The following is a 22,406-nucleotide window of genomic DNA, read 5'->3' as shown; positions in this document are numbered from 1 at the left end:
GACATATTTAACCACAACTGGCTTTCTATTATAGTGTTCAAACCTTTACTGAAAGTAAGAGGAACCTAAACATACCTTACTGTGAGGATCAGCAAACATCCTTGTGAAGATTTCACACAACCTTTTCAACTCAACACGACTGTCAAAGTGACAACAATACGTTAGTCAGTTCCCCTGCTAGAACCACCGGGCGCTAACGCACAGCAATCAGTGCAATCAACTGTAAATATTGAATCAAGTAATCTAGTAAACAAAGTAAAGCATTTTAAGACATGGTAAAAATGTAATAATTTTGTCTAAAATGAGACTTTCAACCTACAAGTGTCTCTTTAAACAAGTTTGTGTATTATAACATTTCCGAATATTTTAACAGAGCAGATCATGAAAAAGGTATACTTAGTAGCTAGTGGTAAAGAGTTTCTTCTGAGTAAATAACCTATTAATAAGAAGAATATTAATAATAACAAGAACAACAGAAATGATAAAGGCCTTCCATTAATACTAGATGCAAGCACTTCAGGCATCTTCTGTATTGCAAGGATTGTATTGATTTTAAATTCCATTTCTTAAACTGAGCTTTTTAAACAGATCCTATATACTGGTGGCCAGAAGTGACAACAGCTTCCTCATTCCTTCCCCCATCCTACTCTGAGATGTACACTTTGCTTTCCCTGTCCCCAGCGTTCTGAATTCCTGCTTCCCTTGCCACCCTTCGACTCTAGATTAAAATGTTTTCTATTGAAATTTCTTCTTACCTTAAAGTTCTCTGGTTCTTTAACAAGTTTTGCAGGCCTAGAAGGCCTTCTTTTCTCTCTGACCAGTTGGAGCTGGCACAGCGATTTAGGACTTCAGCCACATCTTCTGTCTGTCTCATGTATGTTGGTATGCTTCCATTTCTAGAGCTATAGGACCTTTCTGAACAGGCACTTGATGCATCACTGTTGGCATCATCATCTGAGTACATCCCATAGGTCTCGTATCTTCTTCGCACAGGCTTCTTCTACAGTACAGAAACACCCCACATTAGCACTGATTTTCAAAGAGAGAGTATACAGACCCATAAAGAGTGGAGACACCAACAGTTCAAATTATCAGTGTGACCCCTACTCCCTGCAGTGACAAATGGCTCCAATTGTTCAGTAGGTCTAACCAAGTTAACAAATACATTTTAAAGAAGTATGGCTTGTGAGGTATTCCAAATATAAAAGCAAAGCAAATGCCAAGAAGACATACGTTTGATGGAATGTTCAACTTAAGGTTTACTTGTAAAAATCCATAAAACTGCGTGACAGGGTGATATAAAGACTGTATTGAAAGTTAGTTATTTTCCTTAATTGCTTTATCTATGTTACAGGATGTAAGATTCAAGTCTAAACCCACACACTCTTGTCATTTTAACTTACTTTTATCAAGCATGTTAATAGCAAAATATTAAACTATTGAAGAAAGAAAACAGTTTCTATACCTTAGTCCGTATGTCTCCTAAGAGCTGTTAGCAGTAAATTATTGAAAAGAAACAGAAATTGAGAACAGGGAGGTAAGGCATAGCAGCATTGACTATCAAACTACCTGCTACTGAACAACACAGAGTCTTACTGCAAATTTTGTTCTTAGCTCTCTGCATCTGATTAGAATATCATGAATCGCCAAGGAGTTTTCTAAGCTTCCATATCCAGGGATGTATTACATATCATCTGCTGGTTGGTCACAAAGACTTCTCTGTCAACACCTTTGTGTCTCATGCAGTAGTATTTAAGCATGAAGACTTCACACATGCAGTCAATTGCTATCTGAGACAGTAATTTAAACTTTATTCTTCCATCAACTTCTCCACCTCTGTCTTTAACTCCATTTAAATATCTATGTAAATTTGGTCATTGCAACAATTGCTACAAAAACCCCCAAACCATAATGCAAAACCCCACATCCCCTAAAAACAAAACAAAACACAACATGCCAAAGGCCAGAGGGAAAAAAAACCCAACCCAAACAAAAAAACCCCAACCGAAGAATTGCTATTTATCCTGAAAGGAAGACCACGTACCCCTGCAAAACAACCCTGCCATTCAAATTTTGGAGTTGAAGCTAGTAGTTAAAAACCTGATTTCATTATACACACACAGAAGCAGCAGTGTGATTGGTTTCCCTTTAAATACCATTCCCACTTGTGCAGGGTCTCATTTTTAACTGTGGAATAACTTGAAGCGTGTCGCAATACAGACCAGTCAATACACCATCTAACAAACAAGCTTAGTGCCAAGAGAACAAGCATACAGACATGTGTAAGAGAATAAAGCAAGGGAAAAACCCCAAAGACATGAGCATTTTTGAAAAGGGTCACTGTAAGTAAAAAAAAGAAATAAAGAAATAAAATCTGAAATGTCAAGGACTGTGCTGAAACAAAAGGTGTGAAACCATGTCCCTGCCCATGGCAGGGGGGGTTGGAACTAGATGATCTTAAGGTCCTTTCCAACCCAACCCATTCTGTGGTTCTATGTGAAGATCACCACGTTGCTGCATTTCTTGTATCTTATATTCAAAACCAGATCTTAGCCAAAAGACTGATGCCAATTTGGCCTGAGCAGTGTTGTAACTGGCCAAGTATTTTTATACCACAAAAATGGCAGGGGGTTGGAACTAGATGATCTTAAGGTCCTTTCCAACCCAAACCATTCTATGATTCGGTGATTCTGTATTTTTATATTTATATTACATCTGGCAGGACTGTACACTCTACCTTTTAGAAACAGTGTTCTGAGGAGGGCGCTTCAGTCTGTGCTAACACAAGAAGGGTCTTCATAACCAGATTTGCATCTAAATGGAGCCCTTTGTACAGGACAAGCTGTACACTGAGAGTGTGGCAGGCGGGCAGGCAAATGCTGCAGTAATAAGTTGTTGCTGGTCTTGATCCTTCTTGATCCTCTAAAGATTCTTTAGCTAGAATCCATTAGAGTCTAGCTAAAATACACAAACTAATTTTCCTCTAGCATTTCTAGAAGCATGTCTTACCATGGACAGGTAAGACAAACCAGTTTCTATGAACAAACTTAGTCGCTTCAACAAAACAGGACACATTCCAGCCACAAGAGCAGTTACTAGAAGTATGAGTTTCTTCTAAATTTATATTCTTACTACATATTTCACCCAGCTAAATCTGAATAAGCTATGAAGCTGTTAAAAGTACTGAAGATACTCTTCATTTAGCACCAGTGTGGATAAATTTATAGCACAGGCTGGTTTTCAAATTATAGACAGAAACTTTTCATGTTCCATGGACAAATGTTTTTCTATTGCTCCCTACTCCCAAATCCAGACTGACTGATGGTTAACTAATGAGCATTCCCCATTAATGCTGAAAGGTTGTTACAAGTTTACACTATCAAAAAAGGGAAAACCCGCTCACTCTCACCATGACTTCTTAGGCAAGATTTCACAGATGTCCTGAATCTCTATGCCAGCGAAGACACACCAATATTAAACTGATGTGCCAAGAAGACAGTATAAACCAAGGAATCAATAAATCACCAGATTAAGAACATGTCAGAGTTCTTCAGATGTTTTCCTTTGAAATCTTGTTTCTCCCTGTCCAGTCATATCTGGCTATAATTATTTTTTTTTAGAATCTAATTTGTAGTTGGTTTAAGAAAAAGATTATTTGGCACATTAGTAAAAAGAGTAATAACGATTTCCTTACAGCATTCTGACTGATCGACAGGTAACAGGCACTTATATTTTTATCAGTTAGTGTACACTATTTGAGTATCATTAAATATCTGTATCTGACTCATAGTGTAAGTATTTGACATTAACTGAAGACTTCAGCTTGGTGATGTACATGTCAGAATAGGAAAGGACATGACATGCTCAGCTTGGCTCACTGGGACAGGAAGGTCAAGGAGCCAAACACTCCCTTTTTGAAGAACGGCAAAGGCCAAGAAGGGAATGGCAGAACCAGTTTTAAACTCAGTGTGACAGTTTGAAAATAAAAGAAAACAAAGACTAAAGTTATGACATGCTGCTTGCCCAGACATCATTTATCTCTGCAGCATCAATCTCACACGTTGACAGACGGAGCAACTTTAAACAGAACCCAGGCTTATGAGAAGCAGAGTGCTTCAGCGCCATCACTGCCAGCTCTGACAAGCCCTCGACCCACCCAGATGTCTGGCAGTTGTGGGCAACTGCTGGTTAATGCTACCTGCTCAAGTGGCTCCTTGGGCCACTCCAACAGAACAGCCCAAAACTATTTCCTGTCTGCCATGGAAAAAATGTACCTTTCTCAGAAGTTAAGACTTCTGCAGGGAACAAAAATTCCAACACTTCCCAGCTCTAGCAATTCTGTTTCTCTTCCCCCCCTCCCTGCCCAGAAGCCAGTAAAATAATGACTGACAAGTTCTTTTGCATACTTTAATACAGAGATACCAAACATTTGAAGAGTCTGTATCCTACACAGTGTAAATGTGAGATTCTTACCAAAGCATCTGCTACTGCCTCTTCCACGTCAGAACCCGTGTTCAGAACTCGCATAGCACTAACTGATGATGACAACCGACTCGACTGACTAATTCCAAAGCTGGAACCTGCTGTAACAACAACAAACGTGAACAGAAAGAATTCAGTCAGGAGACCAACATGGGACATAGATATCACACTCTCTTAAAAAAAAACCCAAGCAGAAGAAAAGCATTTGCTTAACGTTTCTAACAAATTATGCAGTGGCTGAAATACTGGTTATTTTCATTCTGAAGTCTTTAGTGGTGCAGTGAAAAGTCAGAAATGAAGTAAAAAACCAAAGCCATATGCACACATTCTATTCTAGTACCACAGGGGGAAAAATCCCACAAAACAATGGTTTTAACTGAAAGAACTTTTTTTTTTTTTTTTAAAAGGTCTTCTTCATTTTGGGTTTTTGTTTTCATTTCAGAAGCAGCAAATAGAATGGGAAGGCTATTGAGAGCGCTGATTAGAAAACTACATGCATAAAGAATGCTCTACAAATACTGAAAAATGGAAAACTAAAAAAGGTTCTTCTGCAAGTAAAAATAAAATGGTTGTTAAGGAAGAAAATGATTAACATGGGGAGGGTGGAGCCAAAATCTACCAACATAAACACAACTATCTGGATTACTAAAACCATGAAACTCAAATTAATAATGTTTTAAAAAACTGAACTATGAGAATAACCAAGTAGGTGGGGAAAAAAAATCCAGGATGACGGCACAGATGACAGCAAAGTGTACTCATCCTTCACCTGTAGCCCCATAAGCATCAGGAGCGTAGAGGGCACCGGTGGATCTGGAGTGATGTCTGGAAGCTGCAATAACAGGATCATATAAACCCTATCTATTACCATGGAATCAGAGTGCTGCAATAGTTGCTTAGATGAACAAGAGAATATTCATAGAAAGATTCAGCTTTAGCAAAAGAAACTGAGCATTACACAGAAAGAAGAAGCTCCAGAGAAGTTCTTTGATTATACAGAACATGATTACACAGAATTCTATGGGTTCATGTACAGTGGACATCTCATGCACGATTTTTGGGTTCTTTTTAATTTAAAAATTAAACAGCAGATTAAAAGCAAATATGTTTAAGGAAAAGATGCATGGACACACATGCACACACACACACACACAGAATACTCAGCAATATCTAAATAGCTCCACTCATACCGGTCTTCTATTGCAGCTACCTCACTTACATACCAAACATCACCTGCAAGCAGGGCCTTTTGCACGAACCTACTGTCCTGGCAGCTGACAGCTTGTGTAAAATCGAGTTCCTGCCTATGTGCAGGTAAGTCAACCTCAGTTAAAACTCACCACTATGTTGAATGAAAGTTAAAATCAATTTTAATTAAAGGTTTAAAATAACTTAATGCTATCGATATTTCACATTGGTATTATTTTCTTTGAATAAATGTGTAATTCATGGTACTTACTATAGTTCATTAAGATGCTTAAAAGTTACGGAAACAAGAAACCAAAGATCCTGAAGGACTGTGAATAAAATTGAGCACCCTCCTCCTCCTGGCACTTGCATGTAATTGGTCTTTTAGAGATCCTTGACTCACCACTGCTGATATTTTTTTTCTTAAACCAAGTAATTTTAAATACAACGTACGTCCACGGATTTATCCTCTTCTTCAGTTCACTTAAGTTAAGAGTTTAACAGCCACGTAAATGACACGGGGTTTGACAATCTTAACTTGAATTCAAATGTCCACCCACAGTGACATAAACCCCAGATAGACTGTTATGACTTAATAACTATAAATGCAAGTATTTTGCACCTTTTGGATACATGAAATACTGTAAGTAGAAACCATGAATCATTCTTTACTCGGATGAACACTGACAATGTAAGAGCCCAATCTGAATCAAATTACCCTGACACAGACCAAATCCCATTTGGGAAGCACACCTCTCAACCAAAATGATCCAAAAAGTCCTGTAAAGGGCTCAGGAACAACACTGTGGCTTTTCCACATGAAATTCTCCACTCCTTACATAAGGCACAGCAATGTCTTTAATTTCAAACTAAACCCCTGCAAAGCTGTTTATCCAGGAAATTCTGTTTTGCAGCCACTGCTTTGTGGAGTCCTTGGTTCTTTAGGAGTATGTCTCAGCATGGAAAAGGAGACAGGACAGAGGATGTCAAACCAGAGGTGTCAAGGCTGATAGAGCTTTAAATACAAGCAAACACAGGATAAAACTTTTCAACTACTTTCCATCAACAAGCCCTGAAGATTAAAGGTACAATTAAAAATTGAAACTTTAGGCACAGAATTCAAGATGATCCTGTCCCCACAGAGATTTGAAACATGCCGGTCAAGTTGTTGAGACAGTAAAAGGAAGCACTATATTGGATCAAACATACTTTATTCCAAAGCATATTCTCAAGAATATTCTTTGTACCCCTCAAATGGCAGAAATTGTGCAAGTACTGACTTTTGTTGTTGCGTTTTTTAACAAATGAATCAAGATAAGATTTTAAATGGACTCAAAATAATGTAATTTCTTAGCTAAAATATGAAAATTATACTAACCTGGTATTTAACATTAACTGTATGTAACAGAAACAAATCCATTTAAATGACTAATCACTTGCTTTTCAAGTGGCAGTATCCCCCCAGGTTATAATCTGACACCGAGATGGGAGATGCACTTCATACAGGTGCATACGGAGCAGCAGTTACGTAGCATTTGGGTCACTTTATGCCCCAAAAGGGCTTAGCATTCCAAAGCGAAAGTTGCTGTGCTGAGAATCAGATACAATACAGAATACATTCCCCCTTCCAATCCCAGGTAAAACTGTCGCTAGCTACAATCACAGAGCTGAATTTGCCTTATTTCATCTTCTACCTTTGAAAAACATTGCATTTAGTACTTTTGATAGAAGTTAATAGCATCTCACCAGACAAGACTGGTCCAACAAGCACTGAATGACACTCAAGATTATTCAAATAACTCATAATGGAAGGAATCCTAGGAATCCTCCTTTATTCCAGGTACCGCTGCTGCTTGGTTGGTTTTTTAATAACACTGGATTCCTATACATGCCACTTTGCATTCTCTGTGCTCTCAGACAATTCAACCTATTGTATTTCTATAGGTACTTGTTTTGATATCTGAATACAAAACCCCAAGTAACATCGGTCCCAAAGACCCATCTTACAGTATCAGTTTAACACAGAGTTCTTAGAATAACAAGCATGTGACCCAAAATGAAACATACATCAGGTCTCATATGGATGCAACTGAAGTCAAGCTGTAGGGTAGCAAAAGCAACACAAAAAGATCTGGAAAATACCCTCCTTCATAAAAGGAACAAAGCTGTGTGCATACTACAACAGTGCCAGCTGTGTTTGGCTAAAAATCGTGAGTTTACTAATGGATCCTGCATAATGTCCACTTTTAATTGTACTTCCCAATTAAACAGCATCTGGGCAAATTAGCATTAGTCATTGAAACAGCTTTCATTCCATTAATCTGTACTTTGCCAGTGAACCCATGGCTGACAGGAAGCACACTGCCTCACCAGACCACAACAGACTTCCAGTGCTAATTAGGAGTACTGTTGGGTGCCTCAATTTGAGATAGAAACCAGAGATCTCCTATTTCAGACTATGTTTAACAGGTAGCATTAACTGTAAGCTATACTTGAACAAACAAAAGATGAGGGATACATACTGAAGATTAACTCAGACAAAAATAACACACCAAATGATCAGTTTTAGACACAATTGCACAGAATTTTGTATTACCAAATAATACAAAACCCCCAGACACACAAACCCAATACGTAAAAAGACTTTTATCAAAATTGACTACTGACTTCGTAGTGACCTTGACAAGGACACGTGGAGATGAGAAGCTTCCCTAATCCTTAACCAACACATCAAAGTAACTGTAAACCAATGTTCCTGGGTCTTACTGACATTTCAGGAACAGACACAGCTCAACAACCTTGCAAAATCCTTCAAGTGCCAGGCCAACACACTGAAACACTAAGTGAAACCAAAACTTGTACTTAGAGAAGCTCTAGAAAAGCAGATTGAATGTAGCTATACATACATGAAAGTTCAAGTTTTTGATTCCTCTCCTTCCCTACTGAACAACAGCTGCTGCCTCAACTACTTCTCACTTGTTCCAGATGCAGATTAACAGTAAGCTTCAGAATGGTACTTCATTCATCTACTTGTACAGGGACTTTGCTACGTGCCCTGCTTGGTTTTCCAAAATGGAAAGCAGCCTCATAACCCTGCTCCAGTAGATTGGTCCTGTATCTGCACCATCATATTTACTTGCTTTAATATCAAGAAGTTAAAATGTTGCTATTTTTTCACACAATACCATGATGACACTATAGCTAGAGAGACATAAAATGAAGTATATTTTCTTCTTATACACCAAAATGATTCACTGGCCAGAGCAATTTTGAACAGCAGCAGGCCCTAGCAGCTGGTGCAGGGAAGGCAGGGGATGACAGCCACGCTGCACTCTGCTCTAGGGGGTCACTGAGAAATGGACTATCTAACTGCACCCAAGCCACGAGTGCTGTAGTAATGAGAGAAACACGTCGTTTCAGAAAGCCTTCCAAAAGCAGAATTGCCCTCTCAAAAAAGGTACCTAGATGCTGTGCATCACACACCTTTCCAAGTGTAGGGTTTAAGGTAAGACTGAATTAGCAAAGCTTTATTTTTCACGTGTGCAACCCATTCACACATTGGTCAGCTCTCTATGGAAGGAAGCGGTGAGTGAGCCAAAGGAAGGGAAAATAATGGTGGCTGGCCACAAGCTAAATGGAGGAGGCACAGACTCGTTAGGAGCAGTAATGAAGGGCAGGGACAGCCATGCAAGGACAAGGGGCAGAGAGTACTTACCCAGGGGTGGGAAAGAGCGGACAGGGCTCGTGTCCCTGCTACTTTCACGGCTGGCCTCCCGACTGCACCCCTGACTCACACTAGGGCGAGGAATGCGGCTGCCTCGTGCTAGTATGATTCAGGGTACAGACAAACAGCAGCACAGAAGGGAGAAGACATAAGAAAAGTTGCAGTTTTAATGCAATTGTGTTTCTGAAGTAAGATCAAAGACGCATTTCTAAGAATAGACACTGATGATTATGTTGTATTCTAAGTCATAGCTGTTTCCACACACTTGCTTGATTGTGCTGGAGCATACTATGTGTAGCCCATTCAATGAAGTTATTGCTTCATACAGCTCAAAATGGGGATTTACCAACTCCTGAATGAATGTCTGAAAAACCTCTTAAAAAGGATGAAGAGGGAACAAGCAATGAAAAAATCTGAAGAGAGTATTGATTCAGAACTTGTACTCAGATCAAGCTGATCAATAGCAATACAAATTAAAAAACCCACAGCTTTCCAAAGATGGAATATAGAAAATTAATGCAGCTAAGGTAAAAATCAAAATACAAACCAAAGAGCAGCAGCAATACCATTAACATCAACTGATATTCTTCAATAATAGTGTTTGTAATAAAGTGTAATCAGGTCATACTGTGAGGTTTAAGATATATGACACTTATTTTAGTATCAGTGTAATATACACATGCAAGCACACATATGAAGAACACACAAAAGTAATGAAGAAAGTAATCTTTTCAAGGTGGTATCACGCTTTCATTCAATGGAGGTGGGCATTCTGGGGGTAGGGATAGGAAGTGAAGGAAAGGCAAAGAGAAGGAAGAAAGGGAGGTGAGGAAAAGAACTACTATTGGCTTCTGACAAATAAATGGCAAAAACTTGAAGGTTCTGTTTAAATTTAGACCTGGTAAAGACTAGCCTCAGAAAACAGGTATGTTTTAGATTTTTACTGGTATGTATTCCAATTTTATCATCCAGCTATAACTGAACACAAGCTGTAGATATCTGGCACTTGCAGTAAGATGGGCTATAAAGAAACCAAGTTATTGAATGATTCTTACCTACTGACAATCTGGAAGGACTTGCTTCTCTACTGCACCCCTGACTCCGTGGGATTTTGCTCCGTTTTTGTGCAGTTGCAGGATTCACTAACACCCTCTGAACTCCTGTGTTCACAGTGGAAAGTGTAGTTGTTGTCAGAACTCTTCCAGGAGACCCAGATCTACTGCCAGCTGAAGGCAAAACGAACAAATGTAAGTAACTGCAGAGAAGACACACAACCGTGGTCAAAAAGAAAAGAAATGCTTAAAGTTAGTAAGGAAGTGGTGGCAGACTGAAATGGTCTGGAAAAACTGACAAGGTAAAATGGGAAATAAATACCTTGTTTCAAGTTCTTAGAGCACTACGTACAAGGTAGGCAAAACTATCAATGCAAGGAAGCACTTGACATGGTATTTAGCACTAGATACGCTTAAGAAACCATGAACAGTATTTCTAGCCTTCATCAACAGTTCCAATGTCCCTAACATGAACACTAATCACATTTTCCATTGAAAGAAAACAAAACAAAACACAAAACAAAACAAAAACAAACCCCCAAAACCTACTAAAAAGCTGAAGGGAACAACTTTAAACTACTGATTTCATAATTATCCAACTCTTCCAATGCTACCAATGTTACAGTAAAATAATGTATTTGTCCTAATATTTAAACTCTTCTCTCTTTTAAAAGCACAGGGTCTTCAAGCATCATTGTCTGAGGAGTTAAATAAAATGTCACTGCAGACAATTAAAGTTCTTATGTTCATTTCTGAGGAGGTTATCCCACAGACCCAAATGACAATCTTCAACAAGCTAAAAAACCTGACCAAGACATATTTAAGTATCTAATATTTTTATTAATCAAAACTGTATGTTATGGAGCGCTGCGAATCTTCAACACGCTCTACTCACTACCTGAAACTGGTCTTGATCCCTGATTTTGATATTTCAGCTACAGAAAATTAAAGTTCTAAGCCCTAACAGGGAATCCATTCATCTCTAGTTATAATTCATTTATACCACCAGTTGCTGTAAGTATATTGTCTCCAACTGCAGAATTCAAGAAGTCTGACCAAATAAAAAGTAAAATATAATTTTAACCAAAGGTTAATTACATACAGATACAAACCTTTCATTCATCTCTAAGAAATAACCAGGTAACTGTATGACCACAGCTATGCTATCAGATCTACAGACTTCACATGCAACATCTCAAGTGAGTTTCATGGGTTACTTCTTATGAGGCACGTTTAAAGAAAACACACAAGTTGATTAAAGCTTGACTATATGGGAAAAGAAACAAAATCCCAAACAAAATAAAACATACGCTGGGAGGAAGGGCAGGGGAAAACTGAAACAATGTACCATGCACAGACTGTCAGATTCATTGTTTGAATTCAAACTGGAAATGATCATTTAGCAAAATCCCTTTTCCGAACTATGGGCCTATTCAGCAGAAATGATAAATAAAGTATTAGGCAGCCTGCAGAGATCGAGCATAGCTTCTATGGCAAAAAAAAAAAGGAATGGGCAAGTCTGTAAAATTGCTGTGGGCTGTAAAAATTAGGGGTTAGGCAGTTTCTTCGTACCACGGCATTCCCACTTAGACCTGCTCTTCCTATGCCTTCTTCCCGCCCTCCAGTATTTCACATCTCTTCAAAACGAATAAAATACTTTAAAAATCTTCACTGTGCTGGAGACTTTCTGAAGATTTTCTTCCATAGTTCAAAACCCTGTAAAACTTACTCTTCTCAGAATATAGAGAAGAAATGCAACCTCTCATTCTAACGCTTTATCTTCCTATAGTCTCACCTGTGAAGCACAAGCAAACCAAGAGACGTTTAATATCCTGAAAACACAATGCTGATAAGAGCACTGGCACACTCTTATCAGTACTGCCCCCAGCAGCAGGTCTAAGGGAACTGAATGATAAAAGGAGGATTAATAGAACAGCATACCAAAAATGACCAAAACGTCCCAACCCTACTGCCTTCTAAATGAGGACTACAACCAAGTAGGTGAGAAAAGCGAGCCAGAATTTCTGCTGAATAGGATCCTCTAATGAGAGATGTCAAACAGGTGATCAAACAATGATGAGTACACAAATTCCATAGACTCTTACCACCAATGGGGTTAGCAGACTGTGATCCTGACCAAGTGTAAAGGCAGGATTAGGGTAGGGGTTTATAATCCATGAAGAGGGAGGGAGCAGAGCAGATTAAAGAAATGGATGGCAAATGGAAATAAGAAAGCTTTAGTCATTTCACACAGGAAAAAAAAGCCACAGGGGGTTATGTTAAAGCAGTGCTTTCAAGTAGCTTCCACAGTTGAAGAATTAAACTCAGATGCTATGCACAAAGCAGATGAAGCAAAGCTGCACAAGCAAATTACAATTCTTCAGCTTTCTAATCAATAACTGGATAATACTGAAGAATTACATTTCAATTAAACATGAAACTGTAGCCTTCATATCACTTTCAAAGAATACTGCATTGCCAAAAAGGTTCAAGAAGTTCAACAGCTGAACAGAAAAAAAAAATCACACACAAGGCCAAAACTTTAGTTTAATTTAGAGACAGACAGTAAAGGAACTGAGCTGCAGGTGCGGTGGATGACAAAAAACCAACTCACAATGGCACAACTGAAAAGACTTGCACAGAATTTCAGATTTTCCTCTTTAAAATTCATCTAAAGTACAAGAATCAGTATTTGTTTCCATTCAGAAATTTAATTCTTTTTCTCTGAATGAAGATTGCAATGTCACTTTAGCACGTGTTGCTGAATTACCTGGCAACCAAACAGGAAAGGAGAGGAAAAAAATTGAACTATTTTTTTCCATAGATAAGAATAAACCAATGAGCTATAGATTGTATAGACACTTATTTTATGTTACAATTTAAAAATAGGAGAGTAAAGGGCTTCTGAAACCCTAAAAAAAAGTATCTTTTGTAAAAGCATTCAAATTTGCAAGTCTTTCATAAAATGATCTTTGAACAAAAGCGCTGAATAGCTGTAACCCTAAATTGACAAAAGCATCTGTGCTACAGTGATTATGAAAACATAAAAGCAAAAAGCTTCAATCTGATAGGAAGCTGTCCTCCCACTATCTGCTGGGGAAGTAACCAAATCCCCTGCATGGAAACATCGAGCACCTTGCCCCCCACAAGGATGTGGCAATTTCCAGTCAGATAAAGCAGCACCACCCCAAAGCTGGCACATGGTGCCTGACAACTGCCATTCACCTGCCCACTTGTATGTGCCTGGGTATCTTCCTTAGAACATCTCAGAATTCTTGTTCTCCCCCACTGACAGGTTCTAATGAGCTATCTGGAGCCATCAGTGACAAACAGAAACACTAATAAGAGGCTGTAAAAATGCATTTGTGCATTTAATTTTCACACATGATCACATGTAAACAGATCTAGTTATTTCAGGATCAGTTCAACTTATCTCTTTAGACATGAATACTGTGCAAAAAGATCCAAGAGCTAGGGCAGTGCCCAGCTTAAAATGAAAACAGGTATGTCTGGCTGAAAAATAAGGCTTTTTGAAAAATGACAAATTAGGTCTGGCAGGCAACACTGCGGACACCATTCAGTGTACCCACTCCTCTGTATTCCTCGTCTGTGCCTCATTTGTGCCTGACACAGAAGTTAACTGGTCTTTCATGTTGGGGAGGTCAGAAATGGGGGGAAAAGAATGTTGAGAAGTTATAACTGAAGACAGAACTTAAGGGTAGATTTAATTTTCATTTCCTGTTCCAATATCTAATTTAATTGGCAAGTGAAAACCTAACCTATTATTTTGTCCAGAGAAAAACAACATGAATTAGAAAAGCATGCAAATACCACTGATCCAAAACACTGAAAAAATACCTTCATTGCTGTCTGGCGATGAAGAACCTAAGGCACAGAACAACAACTCAGTATGTAGCTATGTTTTAAAGTTAACTTTGACTGTGGACATTGGTCAATGAATATATGCTTAAGCATTTGGCCTCTTTTAACAGGTATAACTGATAAATAGAATATACATACGCTGAGACTGTGACACCACTTTGGTTCTACTCCGTCCTCTTGAATCTGTTTTAGAATTGCCAATGCCAACAGAAGGTGTCGAAAGCTTTGTTCGTACACGACCTGTAACAGAAAAATGGCATTAGATCCGTTTTTTACAGTAACGTAGGAAGCAAAGCATCAATAGCATTTACTAACATTCTCTTAAGTTTCTGTAGATAAAAAAGCAGCACAACGTAACTCAACTGGTGAAGATTCACTTGGGATAATTAGTAGAAATTTGAACACCTTGAAGGACTTAATAGTAGAGGAATCAAAGCACTTCCCCTCTGATGCTGCATGTTTCTGTAAATGATTTACACTATCACCTGAACACCCTAGCTTGTTCTTGCTTACTTCATCAATAGGTTGATTACATTAAAAAAAGGGAAGTTTATTAAACGTGATAAGCAAGGCATATGCTAATATTGCTGTACCAGGTACAGTCTTCTCATGATTACTTGTGGTTGTAATTCTACTTCTGCTGTCAGAAACCTACCAAAACTATGTTGACTGGATTCTGAGGCTTCTTCCTAACTTCACTCCTCAGAAATCTAAATACTAGCTTTCCTGCTACTGAAGGTTCCACTGTTAGCCTGGCCACAGCTACACAGAATTCTAGCCAGGCCTCTTACAGCATTTTACAAAGACCAAGTACACTTAAGTACTTCTCAGTGAGAACACAATGTAAGGAAATGCTATTCTCCTCACTAGATGAAAGAACTAAACCAGTAGATTCACTTCTCTCTACAATGCCAAACCACCTTGGTTTGGGTTTAACTTTTCTGCATTATTAGCAGTGTTCCTCGTAACACCCAGCATGTACAGTGAAATTACAAAAAAAAGGAAGACCCCAGTTGGATGAATTATAAGTAACCAAAAGATTATTCATAAAAGAAAATAGTAGAGGTTTATCCTACATTTCCCGAGCCAATCTCTGCAACAACAGAAAAAATGAAGTCAAAACCATGCTAACCATAATTCTTACAAGTTGCAAGAACTAACCCCAAAAAGCTTATACAGGGTGGATATACCTCAACAAGTAATCCACTTTAATACCAGCATCATTAAAATATTTTCTAGACATGTACAGTCAATATTAGACCCAGAAGAATTAAGCACACAGACTGCTATTAAGTTCTAGCCTCTTTAGGCTTTCCACAGCAGAATTTGGAGACCAATCAAGTTAATATTATTCATCCAAGTTAGAGGGAAAAGCCATAGATAAGAGCCTATAAGAGAATCAGGATAAATGAGGTTATTCACTAAACTATTAGAAAACAATATGCTAGCAAGAACGGTTAGATTAACTTGTCCAAACTCTACTAGTTATCCCTGTGCAACAGCAATGTTTTCCCACTGAGTGCTGTGAGACTGCAAGGCATGTAACTGCATTCAGAATCTGGCCCAAAAACCTGGGAATACAGAGTGCCACTATTTCAATACCATGTTAAATTATCACTTGGAACCTGGTTCAATTTTATCAGAGTAAAAAGTTTGTGCTTCTGAAGCAAATTAACTGTTAACTCACTTGGAGTCTACATCTATTTACTGATGACAGGTTTAAATGTTAATAGCGTATTGAACATGAATTCTCAGGTCTCAAAGAGATGAGTAATAGTAGCACCTGCTTCCCAGAGCACGAACACATCTGATGAAATACTTTGTGATAAAACTGGCTTTTAAAAAATATGCAAAATTATAAAGCTCCTGTATTTTTTACACTAAACAAATGTTAAGCCATGACACTTCTGCTGCAGATGGGTGCTTCAGAAATGAAATAAAAGCAAAAGAACTTTAAAGATATGTGACAACCAAGTATTAGATGCGTAAGCAATCTGGAGTTATGAACCTCCACAAAGCCCCAGAAAGACCATATTCTACTTTTAAAGCTTAAGTTGTATCAATGAAAATATGAAGCTGAAAATATTAACTGGTCTAACAAAATATTTTCTTACCATCTTCAGAAGCTGTTCCTAAACAGAAAAAAATAATAAAATACATGATATTCCAAACAATACTGTGTCTCTCCAATTCCTTTTTGAGATTAATTTTATGAAACTTGACAAACTTTATCAAGTCAAGAGGGCTAAAGCTTTTGTGTTGTAACTCCATTACTGCACTGAAGAGAAATTACCAAGAAACACCAATATTATACTGTCAGTGAGTTACAAGAACACAGTATTTAGCACTGGCTTGTTTACCAAACCACTAAAAAAAAAAAAAATAGAAACTCCCCCAAATCTGAGATCAGTCAAGAAAGTGACACGTACAGATGAAGACAGACATTGAAAATACCATAGTGCAAGCTCTTCTGAAAATAAAAACGTACTATTATAAATTACCCTGGCAAAAAAACCAAGGACAGTGTTACCCACACTGGGCAGTGATAATTGGATAGGAGTCAGCAAGGAGGATGTCTCCAAATTAAGTCCATGATTTCTCTGAAAATGCACAAGATGGAGTTTTGCTCAGAGAAGTGGAAGCGATGAGTTTGCTGAAACCAGATCACACTTGAACAAGTATGCCAAGCTCAAGGCTTGCTGATGATAAAATGAGAGTCAGACAAATCTTTTTACTGACATCAGTACTTAGGAGTTGATGGGAAGCTACTCAAATAGCAGTCCTTCCTCTGACCAAGTTCCTTTGAAACAAATCTGATTGTGGAATAAAACACGTACTCGTAGTGATACAAATGTTAAATGCCTCAAAAAAATCAAAGGGTATTTCCATTTTTATTTTCACTTTCTGCCATTTCTGCCTTGTAAAAGAACTCCAATGACCACAACACCCGCCTGCGCCTTTGGCTGGCCTCAACTGAACTCTCTCAGCAGATCTGGCCATGGCTTTCTCATCTTACACTATCTTCAAGGTGTTATTTTTAAAAACTCCCTCTAAAAGATTAATTCAGTGTAAATTTCAATGCTTCTTCACAGAAAACATTTACAGTAACATGTATGTAGAAGTGCCTCAAAGTTTTCCAGATCAAATTCGCCAGTCTATTAAAAAACCCCAAACCCTAACTTATCCCCCCAGATCCAACATTATTCCAGAGCTGGATCTTGGAAAGCAGGTTCTACGCAGCATGTAAGCAAGGCTAACAGCTAACTGCTCCTAAAAGGGATTATTTTCCTTCTCCTTCCTTGAGCTACGCACCTGGTCTGGATGGCTAAAGGCTCACTGTCAGCTCCAAGAGCTATGTAACAGAAAACTATTCACTTTTGGTTTACGAAATCAGTTTTCTGGTGTTTGTTCCCCTCCAGTGATTGATAGTGGATTATTATAAGACACTAGCAAAAGAAGAGGTACAATCACATGGCCAAGATTAGTGGAAAAGCAGGAAACCATTAGTTCCTCCTGGTGGTGGGTAGATCAAAGCAGCTACAGTTGGAGAGCAAAGCTGCATTCACCCTGCCTCATACATCATCCCTGCAGACACCCTCTAGAAAAAAATCTTACACTGACCAACTGTGTGACACCTCCCCTGCTACTTTAAAAAGATGTGTGGAACACCACTAGTTGTGACTACTGGTCTGAGCAGAAGGCAAAGCCTGTACACACAGCCCCAAGAACCTTTGTTGCTGGTGACAATGTGCAGAAGCTCAAAATTAAGTGTTTAGCAGGGACAGTTACGAATAAATCCTATTATATGCAACATAAGGGAATGTGACAGGGAAATAAGCAAGACTTACTTCCTGTACAAACTCCCCTTGTTCTATTCAAATAGGCTTGCATCTGCAGTGCTCAAATATGGCTCCAATTTTCATGTATGCTCTCAACTATTTATCATGAAACTGATGATCTGTGCTTTAAAATGATTCAGGATTCTGGGTGTGAGAGATCTACCTTTTTACTGTTTTAATTTCTATGAAAAATATCCCCCCCTTTGCCTCCAGCAAACTACTCATTCTTCAAAACATGTACTTTCCAGAAACGTGACATTGAATAATTAAGTAGCAAACATAACTGACTTATGCAATAAATTAGAACTTGGATTACTCCCCAGCAATAAAATTAGAACTTGAATTATTAGGCATCAAACAGGGACTCTGTCACTTTATTACACGGAAGCAAAACTTACAGACAACTGCTGCGAGCAGCGTGATTTTCAACTACTTTGCAGTCAGGATAAAAATACGTGACAACTGCCTCCATGTGTTTTAATACAACGAAATAAGTGGTAAAACTTAGCTGGAATATGTGGCAGGCTATTTTAACAGACAGGTCTTCTTAACAAACCACTGTTTAATAGAATCACATTATATTAGGGGATTTACTGGCACTTAAAATTCAGTAGCCAGACTAGATTTTGATACAGTACTTTTGACAGAGGATTTTAGTTTCATTTTTTAAAAAATCCTTAATTATGTGGCCAAGCACCTTCTGCTCTCCCACTGCTGTTCTGCCACGAAGCCAATCATTCGACTTTACAGGTAAAACTTACGGAAGATGATCGAACTACAGCTAGTTTTAGAAAAGCATATATTGATTAGACTTGCTCTGTAATTAATAGAGCTTTTAAAACAGAATAGGAGCAACAATCATTTCTGATAAAGTTTCTGTTGCTGATACAGACCAGTCATCAAAAACACTGATAAATACAGCATTAACACAACACAAACATTAAGACATCAAGATTACATAAGGGTTAATGAAAACAACATAGTATTTTGTTAATGAAAAGACAAATATATTAAATAATTTTACATAAGACACTTTAATAAGTATTTAATAGAATTAGAGGACAGACTAAACAATTTCTTACCATCCATCTTGTCAGAAGTATCCTCTTTGTTGAAAAAGCAGGCAAAGAAACATGGAAAACTTAGTGTGTTAGAATAAAGGTGTTCACAGCAGTCATAAAACATTAATTAAGGAAAATACATTAATATTAAACATAGCAGACATGTTTATCTAATTCATGCACGTTTAAGCTACCTTAAGTAAAAGTAGGTTTCTCTCAGTACAAGGTACAAAACTATGGAAAGGGGTAGAAATATCCTGCACAGGGATGTGGAATCTCTCTATATTACCTAGATTGGAGAAAACCCTCACAGTAAAATACTCATGATCTGTTTCAGGTTTGGTATCAACCATTACTGAAGCATTAGTACATATTTAGATCATTACTGAACAACAATATTTGTATTCCTTATAAAATTTGCTCGTGAGCATAAAGCTCCACCTGGGGTAAAGGGGCAGGAGGAAGCAAAACCCATGACAATAAAGACAAGGGACAAATGGAAGGAAGTTCCACTCTGGTTCAAAAGCACTAAAGATTCACCAGTTCAGCTGGAAGGTAGCACACATGTATTCTGACAGGAACAACCAAAATCAAACTATTCAGCTTGACAGAAATATAATTACAGCTCCAATCTGCTCAAGAAGGACATTAATACTCGACTATGTCAGAGACAGTCAACTTTAGAGTAACTAGAGAATGTCCTCCTGCTTCTAGAACAGTCTTTATAAAAATAAATCATAAATAAGCAGGAGTTCTTCTATTAATAATAAAAACGGGACAGGCAGAGACAACTATAGAGTACTAAGCTCATGAACTTGTGGTCCTCTGAGGCTCTAAATCTGGTAGCTCTTTAAGCAAAAGGTAGAGATGCTTCTCCGTAAGGAAGGGTGAAAATCAACCCAAGCTTCAGGGGACAATATTTCTTATTTTGGTATTGACTGGAACAGCTGAGATCTGGAAAGCAGCGTGGAAATACAGGAACATCTTCTAGGCATTTTAGCAACATGGTCAGCATTATCTTGACAATTCTGTCACTTAAGTTTCCACATTTGGACTAGTATAAAACAACCCCCTTGCTATGAACAGTCCATTTTCTGAAACACGCACTTGCTTGGATCCACACACCATTATTTTAAGGTTACCTTTTGAAAACTAAGGGCAAATAATATTTTGAGGTGGATTGTGTGGTTAATCCATACAAACATACAACAGTCACACTCCGTACATAGGTCACACTCTATGTATGTAATTTAATTACCTTACCATTATTAAAAATACAATTAGGAGAATAAGCCAAGCTCCATCAAGCAGTACTGTGTCTGTGTGACTGCAAACAAATCTTGGCCTCCTTGACTATCACTGCCCTTATACTGCCTTTACTGTACATTGGTCGTATCACATTATTGTGTCATTTCAAACCACCACTGTGTTCTTCTCCACACATGATAGCATCTGCTTTCCAGCTACTCAAATCCTTCAAAAGAATCTGACCTGGACGTACTGCCTGCTTATTCTGCTCCCCCACCCTCACTCACCAAATCCGTAAACTATGAAGAGAATAAGCCATGTCTTTATTTCTGCTTTTTCCCCTACATAAACCCACCACTATTCACTTCCCTGAAAACCTCTGTGCCCTCTCTCAACCCTTGCTTACAAAATCCTGGGCATGAATCCCATACTGCTGAAAATGTTCTGAAAGCAAACCAATATCCCAATCGAGAGCTAACTTTCTGTGAAACTCTAAAGACCAAAGCAGTCCCTTCATTTCAGCAGCATCAAGAAGACAGGTTAACAGAGAGAGATTTCTCCTTCTTTTACTTTTTTCCTTTCTTCTACCACCACGCTGTGTGTCACTTTTACTTCTCAACACCAGCTTTGTCTGACATTCAGAGTATGTCCCGTTGCAAATCAAAACAGAGCAGGCAACGATCTGATCTTGCAGAATAATCATCCCTCCAATTTCAGGCTTTTACGCATTACGTTAGCAAGACCTGAGGATTCTTCGAGCGATAACCACAAGCACCTCTCCTCCTTCCAGCAAACTTCGGTGTCCGCCTGCTCTCTAGCTTCTCCAATTCCCCTCCGTGGGCACTAGAGGGACCTCACACCCAAAATCGTTACTGCAAGCAGCACTGTCAGCATTGCACACACTCATGAACTTAATCCTAAAATCAGTGGTGTTCACATCAGTTCAGGTAGGACCTGATGAAAAAAGAATCAGCTCATTTAAAATAGTTTTTAACTTTAAAAAGCACAACCAGAAACTCTGGACACCATAGCCTCAGTGTATCCTAACATCTCCCCAAACACAAGGTAAATCAGAACAACTATCTGGTTTCTCTGCCTCTCTTGTGATCATCTTCAGCAATACTGACATTAGGACATGCCTCCTCGGTGGTCTCGCTGGCACACAACCAAGAAGAAAAAGCTAACAGTTTTGTGAACACTGAATCTCACTTCCCCCATTGCTGCTCCTACAGTATGAATAACCTAAACACACGAAACCCTGCCCGTATTCCTTTACCTTTCCCACTTAGTGGAGGTTCTAGCACCTACCATCAACACCACCCAATACTCTTCTGCACTCTTAACAGTTGTAGCACCTTCTGTGTCCAACAGCAAGTATTCTTATCAATGAAGACTGTCACCTACATGAAAAACATCCACACAGTTCCACCAACATGCTTAAGAAAAAATCTATGAAATCAATGTCGTGTATCATTGTGTAAAAAATACTTGCATTGTGTGAAGATGCTACCACTTATTGCCAGTATGTCTCTTTAGCATTGTTGTAAAACAGTCAGCTAAAGAGCTGAGAAAATCCTAGAGGCCTAACACTCACTTCTAGAAACAAAAAGCCATGATTACCATCTGCTGTTAAGCGAGGGTACCACTCCATCCAGCGTTTAGTATTAACTCCAGATTGACAAATGTAGAGACCACGCTATGGACACCCTGCACTGGCACTCTCCCAGCACCAGACAAACAGAACATCTCGCTAAGCTGGTCACTTGCTCCTCTGCACCATCCCAGCACTACTGAAATGACAATTTCTTCCCAGGGAGGAGCGCTTTCCTGCAACTCCCTGACAAAGCCCTCAAGGTGAGGATGTCTCCCTTACCTAGGGACGCGTAGGAGCCCGGGGGCAGCCCGGCCGCCAGGAGGCGCCCGGCTCCGG

The 22,406-nt window shown here is 38.7% G+C and overlaps 1 protein-coding gene across 1 annotated transcript in view; it reads right to left on the bottom strand.

The window, feature by feature from the left end:
• LOC104402743 (CLIP-associating protein 2-like) overlaps window positions 1-22,398 on the bottom strand; it is a gene marked incomplete at its 5' end in the record, with an annotated part of 47,669 nt that extends 25,271 nt beyond the window's left edge. The window contains 10 exons of the mRNA XM_010010702.1: window positions 76-139; window positions 756-1,000; window positions 4,474-4,580; window positions 9,386-9,493; window positions 10,450-10,620; window positions 14,305-14,331; window positions 14,467-14,568; window positions 16,443-16,460; window positions 19,250-19,273; window positions 22,350-22,398. Coding sequence (XP_010009004.1) covers window positions 76-139; window positions 756-1,000; window positions 4,474-4,580; window positions 9,386-9,493; window positions 10,450-10,620; window positions 14,305-14,331; window positions 14,467-14,568; window positions 16,443-16,460; window positions 19,250-19,273; window positions 22,350-22,398 — 915 coding nt within the window. The remainder of the gene's footprint in view (window positions 1-75; window positions 140-755; window positions 1,001-4,473; window positions 4,581-9,385; window positions 9,494-10,449; window positions 10,621-14,304; window positions 14,332-14,466; window positions 14,569-16,442; window positions 16,461-19,249; window positions 19,274-22,349) is intronic.
• Between the last annotated feature and the right edge of the window lie 8 nt (window positions 22,399-22,406).

Source organism: Nestor notabilis, unplaced genomic scaffold (assembly GCF_000696875.1).
Source record: "Nestor notabilis isolate BGI_N333 unplaced genomic scaffold, ASM69687v1 scaffold6583, whole genome shotgun sequence".
Lineage (NCBI taxonomy): Eukaryota > Metazoa > Chordata > Aves > Psittaciformes > Psittacidae > Nestor > Nestor notabilis.
Note: the sequence above shows the minus strand (reverse complement) of the source record. Positions and strands in the feature narration are given on the sequence as shown.